Below are 16,478 nucleotides of genomic sequence, written 5' to 3'. Positions count from 1 at the left end.
TTGTCACAAAGTCAAAATACACTTCAGTTCGAGTACAATACTAGTAAATTGCTTTTTCACTATTTTTTATTAACAAAAATAGTCGGCACTGCTTTCATTTGATTAGAAGGAAAAAGGGGTACCAAGGCTGAGTTACGACAACCACAATAGGATGAAACTGCTGAGCAAACCAAACATCTACTGTACAACAGACTATGGTTTAGAGAGAAATCCGCAAAGAAACAAGACAGCATGAACAGCCAATGGCTTTGCCATTGCCTGTGCGAAGCCCAGAGAACAGACTAGTCTGGCTCCCTTGGTCGATGAGCAAGCTGGCCTGCAATTCAGCAAACAACCAAACTGCCGCCCCATGGACAATTTTGTTGAACACAGCTGCCGATGTGGAGTGAAGATTATTTAAAACTCGTTCATCTCTTTCTTTCCAGATAGACCAAACAAAAGTGACAGCTGAATTCAGAGAACAAGTATCCATCTTGGTGCAGCCCAATAGTTGCTTCATCCACCATTGCCCAAGATCAGAAACATCTCTAAGCTGGGATCTCAAGGTATGAAGGTAATGCTTTTTTCATTCTATATCATATCCGCTTCCGCATGACTCTACATATACTAGCATAAACCTCTCTTTCATTGTCTAAGAATTCTGATTACCCCGGGAGTACTTGCACTTTTTATTTCAAATGCAGACGATAGCTTTAAATTACATAACCACTGCTACAGGTCAAACAGACAGAGAACTACCTCTGCGCGGGCATTGCCTTAGCTATGCTTATATACAACTCCTTCCTCGGCGTTAAGGCGGCAATCACGCGGTCCCTGTCCGGAAGGCACTGCCTCACTGTCTCGTCGGCCGTGTACTCCCTCGCCCACCGGCACAACGCGGGGTGCTCCTCCTCTGTCAGCAGCCGCGCTCCGGAAATCTTTTCGAACACCCCCATCCAGTGCGCGATCCACCCGAGGGCTATGTCAAGGTAGCCAATGGCGTCGCCCCCGAAAAACCTATTCCCCTCTGGCAGCTGTCCTTCCATGAGCGTCAGGTTCGTTTTTGTGTCCCTCGCTGCCGCCGCCTGCGCCTCGCCGTCCGTCCAGAGTGCCATCCACATGGACTCCCCGCACTGCTTATGTAGCAAAGCAGAGTGAAGATTAGAAGTGAGTTACTGAAATAAAGAACTTCATGTGACAAAAATGAAATTCTCATGAGAGCCATATGTCGATATGTGTGTCAGTTCACCTCTTTATCCATGAAGCTGGCCCAGAACCGCGCCGCGGAGCGAGCCAGAGGGTCCGCGGGCATGAGCAGCGGCCCTTGAAAGGCCTCGTCAACGTACTCGACGATGATGAGTGACTCGCAGATGGCCGGCCGGTCGCCGTGGAGGAGCACGGGCACCTTCTGGTGGACGGGGTTGTGCCTCAGCAGCAACTCGCTCTTGTTGTTCAGATCTTCAGTGATGAGCTCGTAGGGGACTCCCTTCAGACGCAGGGCCACCTCGGCGCGGTGCACCACTGAGCTTTCGAAGCAGCCGATGAGCTTCACCGGCTCAGCCATCATCGGCATCGCCAGTGCTTTGCTTCGGTTACAACTTATTTAGCTGGGATATATATAACTCCGGCTGCCTTGATCACTACGTTTGCAATAAAATTCACAGCAACTTCGGGTCAAACTTTAGCGGCGATTTACATATATTTATATATGTCTGACATGTTCTGTTTTTCCACGGATTAAAGCTACCTTATTCTTTGGCGGCTCTATGAAACAATCCTTAGAAAGCTACTAGTATCCCCATTCTTATCTCAAAGCTTCCAGAAAATACAATCAGACATAGAAGATTTTTCCATCCAACGGAAAAGAAAATAGAAATATACCTGCAGCACAATCAACTGAATGTTTGCTCAGGAGAATTTTTGTCCTTTCAGCGTACATATATATTCTGCAGAATATTTGAAAGGTAAATAGTACTACTGCATAAGAAAGTATGCACATCAGCGTCCAAAGCTCCGTTCAAACTGACTCTGGTTTCTAATAGTCATTGCATACTAGAAGTACAAATCACAAAGGGAAATGATGTATTCTTATCTTTGCAGGTGAGCATCTTGACTGGGAACTCCTCCTGGTCGGGATGATGCAGAGGCCAAGGACCAGGGCGACCATGATGTGACCATGGCCCACCTGCACCTTGTCTTAAGAGTGAGAGGATTGGAGCAGACGGACATCCTCACCCCGCAAGGGCTCTCAAGCAATCGTGAAGTGGCTGGATCAGAGCCGTCCCTCGCCATGACGGCGAGCACCTCCTCCTGGAAAAGAGAGAGAAAGACGGTAGAGGGGAAGACGGATCTAGAATAAAGAGTACCAGTTTAAGGGATTTAGGAATTGAACGGAAGTAGAATTCTTGTTGCTTCTCCATGGATGGGAGCTGAAAGAAAAGGGGGGCCAGCGTGCTGTTCACAGAGGATGGCGCCACATCAAACATGGGAGCGGTAAGGGGGGTGGGATTCGGGCATAATAGCATCTCCAGTGGCTTCCCCCAAACCGTCCCCCAAAGGGATTTGGGACGCGTCGGACAAAAAATCGTTCTCAGCCGCGCGTCCCAAAGGCCATTTTTGTCCGGCACGACCCAATACGGTGTCCGGCGTCCCGAGCCCGTCCCCGCTACACAGGGGACGTTCCGGGCACGCCGGACACAACGAAATGAGAGGCGAGGAGGCGCAGCCTGACGCATCAGCGGCTCGGACACTCAACCGCCGCCTACGTAGCGACAGTGCATTTGCCGGGAAGGGTAACCGTCGCATTGGCAACCGCGTCGACCGACGCGTGAACCACCAGAATGGAGCGCGAACTCCTCGGAAGAGCAACCGCCGCTCTCTTTGACTTCTGCGCCGCCGTTCATCCGCGCTCAATAAGACCCGTACGTAGGTGCTTTCGGATCTTCAACCGGCCACCATTCATCCAAACTTCTCACGATGAGCGACCTCTCTGGGCTTCCATCAGACACCGACGGCGAGGGCAAGTCTCCAGGATGGCGCCATTGGTGGAACAGAGTCCGGACGCCCAGCAGCGGCGATGATTCCCCGCCGCCACTGGACAGCGCGGAGGAATGGCAGGCCGTGGAGGAGGAGGCGGAAGAGGAAGGGTCTGAGGAGGCGACGGCGGCGGCGGCCCGGGCGAAGGCGGAGGCGGACGCGAAAGAGAAGACCAAGGCGCAGCCGGCGAGCACCGTCGACGACGAGGAGGACACAAGTTCCTCCGACGCGTCGACCGAGACCGCCTCTTCGGAAGAGGTGACGAGCAGGAAGCGCCACCGTGATGAGGACGACGAGGCGGGGCCATCAAAGAAGAAGAAGAAGTAGTTTAAAAAATTTATATGTAATTTGATTATGTTTTTTTCGAAGTTTTTATATGTAATTAGTTTATGTTGCACCGATTTGAATATTAGTACAGAGTTTTCTTCTATCTATTAAAATTAATTTTTAAGTTTTGGGGGCGTGTTTGGGGGACGCGGCTGGGGAGCGACGTCCCCCAAACGCGGCACGAACGAAACACGTCCCCCAAACGCTCGATCCAGCGCCGTTTGGGGGATGGTTTGGGGGACGCGACTGGAGATGCTCTAAGGGCCGGCTGGAGAGCGCTGACCTGAGCGGCAAACTTTTGCCGGAGATGCAGAAAATAAGGATAGCAGGAGATGGCAAGAGAGAACCAACCTGCCCGTCGATTGGGATCCCCCTTCGATTTGGTGGTGATGTGGGAATTATCCTTCGGGTACCCGACAATAGTCTACCTCCTCCGGCCCAACTAGGCGCCCATGAAGATTGCCCAACAACCAAGGTGGACCCATACGTCGGTTCCAGCAAAGGAGACCTACTAGAAGACGAATTCTTGATGAACAAGGCAAGAAGACATTGTTAAAGTAAAGACTAGAATAGATCTCATTGTAACCTAGTCGAGTTCGGACAGGATTCTCAGGACCTGACCTGCTATATAATGGCCAGGAGGGGGCATGTCGAACAACACAACATCAATACGTAGAACCACCGCAAGTTAGAGCTAAAAACCTAGAATCCTTGCCTCTCGGCAAGTCGACCATAGCAGCCTATCGGCTACCCCATTGTAACTTGATATATTCGATAATCAAGATCAGACAAGCAGGAAATAAGGGTTTTACCTCATCGAGGGCCCCGAACCTGGGTAAATCTCTCTCCCCGTTTATTTGGTATCCATTGTCTCATGCTGGCCTGCAGGATTCCGTCAACCCTAAGCCCCTCATGGTGGGCATTGTCGAGGAGCACCCTCGTCAATTGACGCCATCTGTGGGAAATCTGCTGGTACAAGGCACTCCATCGGCTGCTCCGATCATGTCGGCTACATCTTCGCCGGCATCACCTACATCATCTTTGGCTCCATCATCACCAAGCTCGGGGAACTCGATTCGTTTCGGGTCCTTCGAGTTTACTCCGCACAGCGGCGCGTCGCGTTCGGCCTTCTCAGGCCTGCGCGGCGGGATGGACCTGACATTCGGGAGCGTTCACTTCTGCGTTGACTCTGGGGGCATCCTTCGGCTCCTGACCCGTTTGCTCCCAGCACATCAAGAACTGCGGCTTCATCGACTGATGCATCAACCGCTTCATCCCCGATCACAGTCGATCTATCGGCTGCGTTATCGGCGTCGACTCCAACATCTTCGCCATCGACATCTTCACGCCGTTCCACGTCATCTATGTCCGTTGGATCTGACGATTCTGCATCATCAGATCTAACGTCGTACTACTGCCTCAACTGCGACACTAGGCATGGGCTAGGCTCGGACGATACACCTTTCGTCTGCAGCGCCAAGTACTCCTCCGACGAAGAGAGTATCAACAGCATCACCAGGGCGACCACCTTGAAAGCGGCCCACCACCAAATTTATGCTATCATCAACCCTGTTACGGGAGCCGAACTCTCCGAAGGCGAGCGCACCCCATGTGTCAATCGTGGTGGACGTCACAATGTCGAAGCCATTGCCAGCAATGACGATAGCGCTTACACCATCACCGAGGAAGAGTCGGAGATTGCTCGCAACACCATAGCCAATAACACTCGGATTCCCGCTGGAGCTTCGGCAGGAACTCTCAACGCATATCACGGTATTCTAGAGAAGAATCGAGTCCGGTTAGCAAATGAGCAAGCCGACCTCAATCGGCGCCGGCAGGCAGCCGATCAATCAAGTGAACAGCGAAGGGGGCTACCTTCGCATGGGAGCACGTCTCGCAGCAACCAAGGTCAGGGGAGATTTCGGCCACGAATCCCTCGCCTTTCAGAAGCCGATGCAAGGGATATTACCTCGAATCTCTCTAAATCTTTCATGACTATGGACATCGCGGGCATGGTCAGGCCAAAGACTGTCGAAGGGGCAACAGCCAACCTCGCAGCGTATTTGATCAATAACCAGCCGACATCCAATGATCTGATGGCGCAAGCTTATAGGGGCGCTTTGGAAAGTCTTGCGATCCTCGGAGATAAACTCACCCCTAGAAAAGAGAAAACTACACATCAAGGTAGCGGATCTAAGCATCGCTCAAAAGATCCCCGGGACGACATTACACAGAGTAAGATTGACAAAGCTCGCCGTCGACGTGTTGCAAGAGAAGGCTATGACAGCGATGATTCCGAGGAAACCCAAGAGTATGATGGCGAACTCCGAGGTGCCAATTGTCTAAGCCACAAGATTCGGTAGGCGATGCCACCGAAAAGATTCAAGCCTACTCCTACTGATGCCGCCAAATATGATGGTCAGCAGGAGCCGAGGTCTTGGATAGACGATTATCTGCAAACCGTGATCTTACACAAGGGAAACCAAGTAGCGGCCATGCAATGTCTACAACTCTACCTGAAAGATTCAACACGGGCATGGCTGAGAGGTCTATCGAAGGGATCCATCAGGTCATGGGAAGACTTAGTCGACGCTTTTGTCAAAAATTTCCATGCCACATACAAAAGGCCTGTCGGAATCAAAGAGTTACGCCAATGCCATCAGAAGCTGAATGAATCAATGCGCACGTACATTGGACGTTTCACTAATCTTCTAAACGCTGCCGAAGATGTCACCGTTGATAGGGCGATTGACGCCTTTAGTGATGGGATCCGACGAGAATCTTACATCGAGGAACTCGGCCGGAAGAAGCCGAAAACTATCACCAAGCTCATGGAAATTGCCAATAGTTGGGCTGACGGAGAAGATCACGTGCGGAAGCCACGCCCGTGCAGTGACGATGAAGAAGACGACCAGAAGCACGACTCAGGTCATCGACGTGACCGCCGCAAAAAGAGGAGAGACTGTGGGTACGAAACCTTCGGTGACACCAACATTGTAGCTTCCGGATACTCTGATCGACGTGATAATCGGTACGATGATCAACACAGCGACAGACACGACGATCGTCGGGATGGTAACCGCAGCGGTTCTGGAGGAAATCGAGGCAATTATAGGGAACGACCACCACGGGTCCCGGAATTACCGTTCGCCGAGCAATTAAATGCTCCTTGTTACATACACGCGTACATCGACCCGAAGGACAACACCAAAAAGTTGAGTCATCTGCTCAGGGACTGCCGACAGTTTCTTGATCTTCTGAGGTTTTATGAGTCGAATAAAGGGCAGGCGCAGCTCCCGAGCCCACCGCCGCACCTCAGCATCAAGTTCAACAAGTTCAAACTCGTGCCTCTAACGAAGGTTTCCCTCCACCTCGAGGACAGATGAGCATGATCCACAAGACTGGTATCTCCAGAAGAGAAATGAAAAAGCTCACGCAAGAAATTAATCTTGCGGAAGGCACCATGGATAACGTCCCAGAATTCATCAATTGGTCTATGCAAAGCATCTTGTTCTGTAGAGCTGATCATCCGATGTCTGTTCCAAGGCCAGGCCATGCAGCTTTGGTAGTTGAAGCACAAATTGGAGGATTAGGCATGACCAAAATATTCATGGACGGTGGAAGCGGATTAAATCTGATATTCGCAAGCACAGTCAAAAATATGGGCATCACAGTCGACATGTTGCAGGAATCTGATACGTGTTTTCATGGCATTGTTCCAACCTTGCCAGCATACCCTCTCGGCAGGATCTCCTTGAATATAGTCTTCGGAAAACCCGACAATTTCAGGAGGGAAATGATCGAGTTCGAGGTAGTAAATTGGGAATCACAGTACCATGCTATCCTTGGAAGAACACCTTACGCCAAATTCATGGCCGTACCGCACTATGCGTATTTAAAGCTCAAGATTCCAGGTAACAACGGGACCAATATCACGGTTCACGGAAGATTTTCTCGTTTGGATAATTGTGATCGAGAGTTCCAGAAGATTGTCGCTAAGTTTGGGATAAAGCAGGAAGTAAAAGCTATCGACTTTGCTCCCAAACAATTAGCTCTTGAAGGCAAGGAATCTAAGCTCAAGGAGGTAGACATCAGCAAGAAGACGAAGAAACAACCCGATGATCCTGCAACGACAGTACCAACTGTCAAAGCTTCGACAGCAGACGTTAGAGCCTCAGCAGAAGGCACTAACCCTTTGGCAACAATTGCCAGCGCTTCTACAGAAACTATCGGCACCGCCCGGAAAGCCATCGGCACTTCAGCAGACGTCGGCCAAGCCAAGAAGGACCCTTCTCTTACTTAAGAAGATGAGCGGTGGCGTACATCTTTATCTTTTGTAGCATTTTATTTCTTCAATAAGGCTTTCTAAGCCATAGCAATTTAGCTGACCTTGTCGTTACAGACTTATTAATAAAGTTCAAGTTACGTTTATACAAGCATTCGATTGATTCGGGACACCCGACAAAGTTTTCAAGATTCTTCGCATAATACCGCGAACGTCGACTTCAGAAAATATGAATATAGTAAGCGAACCCGATAAAAAAGATCGGGAGCCGCCTATGCTGGTTATACTCAAATATTATCATCTAAGCCTCAGGGAACATGCGAGTGCTGCAATTGACGATAATCAAAGGGTATTTGAAAAATACGACAAAAGTACACATTGTTCTTTGTCAAAGCCTCAGGGAACATGCGAGCGCTGCAAATGACGAAGACGATACAAACCAAAGACCCATGCCGGTACATCAAACATAGAGTACTAAGAGCTACGGAGTCGATAATGCGCATAAGTTCCCTCGATTTACTCGGGGGCTGCTGTCGACAAAATTCGAAAAATACGCTTTCGGTTATAACAAAGTTGCGATTACTACGGATTCTTTGGGCCCGCAACATGAGATGATTCACTCAAAAAATGTGCTGCCGATAATTTACAAATTAAAAACATCATAATACCGATGCCGAGAGGACTAGCGCGCCAAAACTCGCAGCTTAGTCGTTAAATACTCCAAATATTGCCATCGGCATTTCAAGATAATCTTATGAAGTAACGATACTTTGTCAAAAGTGACAAAAGCGTCGTCTTCAAGAATTTGTTCATCTCTACGAAGGATTTTTGAGATTGATGCAAAGGAAAAATCATCAGCTCATTCCCTGAGCATTGATATGAACGCGAAGGAAAAATCCAAGATTGGGTAAATAAGTTACATCGTACACGCGAATAAACTTATACCCAAGATACCCGAATATTCGGGTATGAGGAATCATCAGCAAAGTGATTTACAGCGATTATATCGATTACAACAGAAGTACAGTAGCATCAAAGCTATTCATGGGGAATTCTGACTGCACAATCTGCCTCAGAATTAACCTCCAATCTAGCAACTACAATGGAGGCAGGGTTTACGACGGCGGGAAAATATTGGCTTATGTTGCCGTCGGCCTTCGCAATTGCTTCCAAGTCTAGTAAAGGATGCTGAGATAGCACAAACGTGAAAGTTGTTTCTGCTCCAGCGAGAAGTTGGTTGCGAACCAAAGCACGGACTCTCTCGGCGTTTCCGAACTTTGACATCAAAGCCAGCAGCGTTGGAGGAACTGGATTGAGAGGGAACATGGCTTTCCATATCATCTGCAGGCCTGCATGACATTTATCGAAAAATCGGTGTACTTGTTGCACCCGATCTTGAAATTTTGCAATAGTGGCAGCTTTTGACTTGTTTGTCCAGAAGACGTCATTGAACTGCGAAAGATTCATCAAAGCGTCAACCCGTTCATGAACTCGCTTGTTCTCTTCAGACAAGTTCAGAGCTATGACTGACAAAGATGACAATGCAAAGTTCAGAAACCAAGAAGAATTACTCTAACAATTGAGGGAATCGAAGGACTATCGAGTACTCACAGTTCAAGCTTTCTGTGACTTTCTGCAATTCTTTTAGCGTATACCGCTCTACTTCCACGGCCAGTTCGCCTTTCTTCTTCATTACAGCTACCATGGTATGAATACCCAGCAGATCTTTTTCCATCTCGGAAATTCGGGTCCTCATCCATTGAAGAAGGCTAGTTTCAGACCCAACAGTCGAAGAATCTTCGACAAAAGGAGTCACAGGAGCCACTAACAAATACACCATCGAGTGTGTGTCAAAAATATGCGCGGAATTAATAGCTTCAAATCACTCCCATCGGGAGCACGCAGTCAAGGATAATGACATCACAGTTGCAAAGGAAGAACTCGCAACATTGCCAGCTCTAAATTCATTACAAAATAGGGCTTTAGAAAAGCCATTGTTCGAAGCAAAGTATTAAGTTACAATCCGATAGGAAAAATTTAAGGAGCCTGGGTCTGAGTTGACAAGCTTGGGGCAGCTCCTCCAGCAGCCGGCTTGTTAGATTCGACCAGATCAAGAAGCTGCCACGCGTATTTGCGCGCCAGCGCACTAAAGGGGCTAAGATCGATAGCTAGCCCATCTTGATCCTTCGGCAGCATCATCGTCAGCAATTCCATATCGGCTTTGAAGCCGTATCCCATCAGAAGCTAGAAGGCAAGAAGAGCGCCATAGGTACGCGAGGTACGTTTGAATACCTCGATGATGCCCTCGGTGTCGACGGAGAAAGCGCCCACCAGCTGCCCTAGAGTCTTGTTCTGATCTGCCTTCGGGAAGATCATAGCGTGAAATCTCGACAGGTCCGCCTTGTGTTGGAGATATGCCCAAGAGGCAATAATAAAATAGTTATTATTATATCTTTGTGTTCATGATAAATTTTTACATCCCATGCTATAATTGTATTAACCGGAAACATTAATACATGTGTGTTTTGTAAAGATAAAAGAGTCCCTAGTAAGCCTCTTGTTAAACTAGCTTGTTGATTAATAGATGATCATAGTTTCATGATCATGAACATTGGATGTTATTAATAACAAGGTCATATCATTGGGTCAATGATGTGATGGACATACACCCATAGTAAGCATAGCATATGATCAACTCATTTAGTTTGTTGTTGTCAACACCCGGGTTTTTAAGTCCAGATGACTATTATGCCATACCTCGCAATCCCAGGAATATTGTTTTTGCGAGACATAATAGATTGATATCACAACACATCATCCATTACATAACATAAGCGTCTTACAACAAAGGATCACATGATCCAGTCTTAATACAACATAGAGGATCTAGAAATCCTATTACAAAACACATAGCGGAAGCGAAGTAGCGGTTGCGGTCCATCTGTTCCACAGGCAACTGTTGACGTCAGGAGTGGTCCTAGTTGTTGTAGACGTATTGCTGTCCCTCATCTTGGTACTGGGGCTCATCTTCATAGTCTGGCCATTTGAATAGCCAGGGACAAAGCCATGAGTACTTTAAAGTACTCGCAAACTAATACTAATGTAAGTACTATCAACTATGGTAAGAGGGGGGCTAAGCTCTAGGTTCATTTGCATAAAGCCAGTTTTATTTCGTAAGCATTTAGTGAACAAAGACTCTTCATTTGCCTAACTTAACTCAGGTGGGAACATTAGTGTCATTCCCACAACTCTGTTGTGATCAAGTCAAATTCACCTTTCAAGTCACCAGTCACCAGTCATAGGTCACATTTTGAAAATGGTCTGATGACGGAACAGTATGGCCTTTCCAATCGTCCATAACCGTGGACACGGCTATTCGAATAGTTTTACACTCTGCAGAGGTCGCACACTTTTGCCACAACATTTGCAATAATCCATCAGGGTTAACTGGCCCTGATTTATCACACTCCGTGTGCGGACTACCAACCCTAACTTTTCATTTACATACCCTAGTACAGGCACCTCTCCCCATGAGCTTGGCCTCCCAGTGAAGACAAACCGTCAGCCTGGGAACTGCACAGGGCTTGGGCCGGACATTCACCTCATTTCACGTCATTTCCCATTTCTTTGTGGAGGCATCCCTTGGCATAACCCCGATGACGCTTGTTTAGAGGGAACCCATACTAAAGCACATAAATTTCTAGTTAAGCCTTTACCCATAATCAGGTATTGTGGGGGTACTCAAGAATTGGAATGGTATCGCATCCGAACCCAACCATCAGTTTTTGTAAAGTTCACCATGTCATTCACAAGTCACATTCACCTTCAAAATCTTTCAATAGAATGACTCATCATTCCAAGGTTTTCAAAGTCATTGGTTTTCACAAGTTCCCATCTAGAGTAAACAATTTTAGTTTAGCACTAGCAACTAGTCATGAGGGGTGCTAGCTAATTTGTAGCTCTCTAGGCTAAGTTTGATACTCTTGTAAAACTCTATACTTAGACCAAAGTTAACTATAAAAGTAAGCTTGAACATTAAAGTAAAAGCTTGCAAGAATAAAACTTGGGATTGGATCCTTAAAGATAATAGTGCAATCATGCCTTGCTCTAGTAGAGCTTTGCATTAGGGTAGCTTGGAATAGCTTGCAATAATATAGCTTGCTCAAATGGTAATATATGGGGTCAGCAATAGCTTGCAATAATATAGCTTGCTCAAATGGTGATATCTGGGGTCAGCAATAGCCTGCAATAATATAGCTTGCCTTGATTGGGGTAGTGATCAAGGTTCTCTTCTTCTTCCGCTTGGTAGACCTCTTCCTCTTGATAGTCTCCGGTACTAGCGTCTATAAATGAATACGAGGATACAATCACCAAACAATACTTAAGTAGACTAATTAGCCTTAATGGCTCAATCAAGATGATCTAGCATCATCACTTAACATTTATCCAAAATTATGCTAGGGTTTTCTTACTTAGTGTTAGGAAAATAATTTCCTCTCATTCAAATAGGGATTAGGGTTTCTATTTATTTTCTTTGGAGAAAAATAATTTCCTCTCATTGAATCTTCTTAAGATTTAATATCCTCAATTCATAAGTATGATCATATGTTGACCAAGGTCAACACTTCATAAATATCATTTGGGGAAAAGATTTAAATGAGATACTTCATCTCATGCAATTTAAAATACTACTATGGAACAATTTAATATCATTAAGTAATTAAACATGAGGTGCTATAGACTAAGGTCATTACCTCATATTTGATTACTTAAGACAATGATTTAAATGAGAGAGTAACTCTCATACTATTTAAACAATTTAATGGAGATAATTTAAATGGACTAGAAATGGCTCCATAGCCATTATTTTGCTCTAGCCCATGATCCTTTGAAACAACTATGTCATGTTTTTACATAAACAATTAGGGTACTTGAAATGTGAATTATAGCAATTGGATTCACCTCACAATTCATTATGGTTGATTTTATAAATTTATTTGAATCTTGGAAACATTTTGACTTGTTATTTTTATCATTCAAATTCTACAATAGATCTTGGTTTGAATCCAGTGTGGTTGGATAGAGCATTTCATAAGCTTTCCAAAAATATAAAATTGGTCAAATTTGGTTCAGTGGATTTGAAGTTATTTAAATTTGAATTATGCACCAGTATTGAATTTCACTGAAACAAATTTATTTGAATTCAAACTTTGGGCCTAGGCGGGAAAGAAAACGGGCCAGGAGGGGTTAAACGAGTTGGGCCAGCCCAGTAACGCTTCGGCGCTCAACGGGCCAACTGACAAGGTGGGGCCCAGGCGTCAGTGAGTCTTAGCTAGCGAAATGGTATGGACAGCTCGGGTGAGGTAGGAGCGGTCTTGCTGGCATCATGGCGAAGCTGGCGTGCTTGCTAGCGCGGCAAAAAGGGGACGGGACAGCTCGGGTTGCTTCCATGTCTGCCACGGTACTGGCGGCGAATCTTTGAGGAGGACGACGGCGACGGTGCACGCGCAGGCGCTCTAGCGTGTCTACTCGCTAGCTGGAGAGGTGGTGGTGCTTGATGCAGAGGGAGAAGAGTAGGGGAGGACGGAGGCGACGGCGCGACGGCGTGCTCTGGCGCGTCCAGTGCGTGTCTGGGCGTGTCCTGGCATGGCCTGGGCGCGTACGGGCGTGTTGCGTTCCAGGAGCTGGCGTGCTCATCTCTGGCCAGGGATGGTTCAAGCGTGATGGAGGGAGTGCGGGCTAGCCAGGAGACATGGTGGTGTGGACCAGAGAGAGAGGGAAAAAGCTGAATGGCATGGAGTGGCAAGGGTGCTCGGCATGGATCAAAAGTGATCATGTCTTGCTTTAATCCCTGTCTCCAAAGCCTGGGATGGGGTACTGGGGGTGAGAGGAGGTCAATGATGATCAAAAGCATGAGGGTTTAGTCAAAAATTCTCTGGATAAAAGCATGTATGGTTAAAGTAGATTCCTGCCTGCCATGTGTTCGACCAAATGGCCGCAAGAACTTTATTTTGGAAATTTGAAATGAATTTTGGTGGAGTGTAATTGAATACTACTTGGAGCAGAGTGGTGGTGGTGATGGTCAAAAAGATGTAGGTTTGTGAGATTTCAAAAAGGGGATGATCTTCTCTTGGTTTCAAAGTCTCCACTTGTCACCTTTATATTGGTCAAACTAGGCAGAGTCAACCTTGGTGGTCAACACAAGAAATGTTCACCTTGATATGGTCTTGGATGAGGTGGAAAGAGTTGGCAAGGTTTAGTTTAAGAATCTCTCAAACCAGGGGCTCAAAGTGGGTATGCTGATATAAAAAGCTCAATTTGACCATTATCATATGTAGTTGAATTTTGATATTTCCTTTCCTTTGATTTGTTTTTCTTTGATGCAAAAGTGTTTGATATTGATATGTTGGAGTTTCACACGCATTGGCACAAGCCAAAATGGGCTAGGTTAAAGATTTGCAAATTTGGCCATACTCACATATGTGCATTTTATGTTTTTATTTTCTTTTCCTTTTCTTTGACCAAAGGTCTTTGTTTTGAGTTCATGGAGTGTTAGATTAAGTTTAGTAAGGGTTTCAAACCATTTGGGCCAAGTATAATGGCATAGGTCAAGATTTGGTATTATGGCTATGTGCCACATATGCCTCTAGGCATATGTTTATTTGATTTTTGTTTCTCACTTGATTTGGTTGGTAAGTACTAGGTTAGGTTTGTTGATGTTTTCAGAACATCTAATCAAGGAAGAAAAGCCTAGGTAAAAGTTTTACCGAAAATAGCCATAGGCACATAGGCCCATTTCTTATTTAATTTAATTTCTTTTTATTTGGTTTAAAAAAAAAATTGGATGGTGAGAAGGAGAGTAAGGTTTAGGGTTTTAGTGGGGTCTAACAATGGTTCACAACCATTTAGAAAAGTAAAAAGGGTATTGGCCAAGATTTGCATACTAGGGCTATATGCCCACATATGTCTTTTTATTTTATTTTAGTTTCTTCACATTTGATCCTATTTGGTTTTGAGAAGGTTAGGGTTTAGGGTTTTGGAACATATGTTCAATGCAATAAACAAACAATCATGGCAATAAAACAAGGATTAGGTAGAAGCACTATGCATAGCACATGATGTAATAAAAGTTTTTGTTGGTTCTCATTTTTGGGAAAAGGGAATTCATTTTCTTCTTTATTTGAAAATTTGGGATGTTACAGTTGTGCTTCATGCTTTAAGATACATAGTAATCTAATCCTCCGACCATTAGATCATGTTAATCACCTACACCGGATGGATGCTTTGATGACACCAAACACTACTTCGTAAATGGGTTGTTATAAAGGTGGCATTAAGTGTTCGGAAAGTATAGGGTTGAAGCACGTGGATCAATAGTGGGATTTGTCCATCCTAATGACAGATAGATATACTCTGGGCCCTCTCGGTGGAATGACATCCAATTAGCTTGCAAGCATGTGACTAGCTCACAAGGGATATCATATCACGGTACGAGTAAAGAGTACTTATCGGTAACGAGGTTGAACTAGGTATGGAGATACCAACGATCAAACTTCGGATAAGTAAAATATCACGAGACAAAGGGAATCGTTATTTTATGTAAATGGTTCTTTCGATCACGAAGTCATCGTTGAATATGTGGGAGCTATTATGGATCTCCAGGTCCCGCTATTAGTTATTGATCAGAGAAGAGTCTCGATCATGTCCGCATAGTTCTCGAACCGTAGGGTGACACACTTAAGGTTTGATGTCGTTTTAAGTAGATAGATATGGAATATGGAATGGAGTTCGAATATTGTTCGGAGTCTCGGATGGGATCCAGGACATTACGAGGAGTTCCGGAATGGTCCGGATAATAAGATTCATATATAGGAAGTCACTTTCCAAGTTTTGAAATGATCCGGTGCATTTATGGAAGGTACTAGACTGTTCTAGAAGCTTCCGGAATAAATCACTATGGAAGGTGGAGTCCGGATGAATTCCACCAACCCTAGCCGGCCAACCAAGAGGGAAGGTGGAGTCCATGGTGGACTCCACCACCTTGGCCGGCCAAGGCACAAGGAAGGGGAGCAATCCCACTCCACCTAGGTTTCCCCATTATGGCAGGTTTTGGAGTTGGACTTCAAATTGGTTTTGGGGCAACCCTAGGGGGTTCCACCTATATAAAGAGAGGGAGAGGGGAGGGGGCCGGCCACCACAGCAGCCGCACCACCCAAGGGCACCCAAGGCCGGCGCCCCAAGTGCCCCCCTCTCCCAAACCCTAGCTACTCCCTCCTCCTAATTCTCCCGCGGTGCTTACAACGAAGCGCTACCGGAGATCTCCACCACCACCGTCACCACGCCGTCGTGCTGGCGGGATTCCGAGGAGGATCTACTACATCCGCTGCCCGCTGGAACGGGGAGAAGGACGTCGTCATCAACATCGTACATGTGACCGAGTGCGGAGGTGCTGCTCGACTGTGGCACCGTCAAGATCTTCTACGCGCTTTTGCAAGCGGCAAGTGATCGACTACATCAACCACGAGATCTATCTCGTTAACGCTTAGCGATCTTCAAGGGTATGATGATCTTCACCTTGTTGCTACCATCTACTAGATTAGATCTTGGCTTGTTATTCGTTCTTGCGGTAGGAAATTTTTGTTTTCTATGCTACGAATCCCTACACCTTGTTCTTCTGAAGAAGAGCTCGGATAAGTTCGCCGGACTCGATGGCCATAGAAATAGCATCGGCAGCAGAATCGGCTGGGAGCTTGCCTACAAAATCTGCAGGAATATCTGCAGCCGAATATAGACTCGAGGGCTGGAAGAGAGGGAATCATTATCAAGGGAAAAATTGTAGTAGTTACATGCT

General features: G+C 46.2%; 1 protein-coding gene across 1 annotated transcript; it reads right to left on the bottom strand.

The window, feature by feature from the left end:
- Positions 1-644: 644 nt before the first annotated feature.
- Positions 645-1,552, bottom strand: LOC127338888 (glutathione transferase GST 23-like). Its single transcript, XM_051364842.1, has 2 exons — positions 1,229-1,552; positions 645-1,112 (listed from the first exon to the last, which is right to left on the bottom strand). The coding sequence occupies exons 1-2, from the start codon at positions 1,550-1,552 to the stop codon at positions 735-737; spliced, it is 702 nt and encodes a 233-aa protein (XP_051220802.1). The 3' UTR covers positions 645-734.
- Positions 1,553-16,478: the final 14,926 nt, after the last annotated feature.

This window comes from Lolium perenne, chromosome 3 (genome assembly GCF_019359855.2).
Source record: "Lolium perenne isolate Kyuss_39 chromosome 3, Kyuss_2.0, whole genome shotgun sequence".
NCBI classification, from domain to species: Eukaryota; Viridiplantae; Streptophyta; class Magnoliopsida; order Poales; family Poaceae; genus Lolium; species Lolium perenne.
The sequence above is the reverse complement of the archived record's forward strand: the minus strand, read 5'-3'. Positions and strand labels throughout refer to the sequence as shown.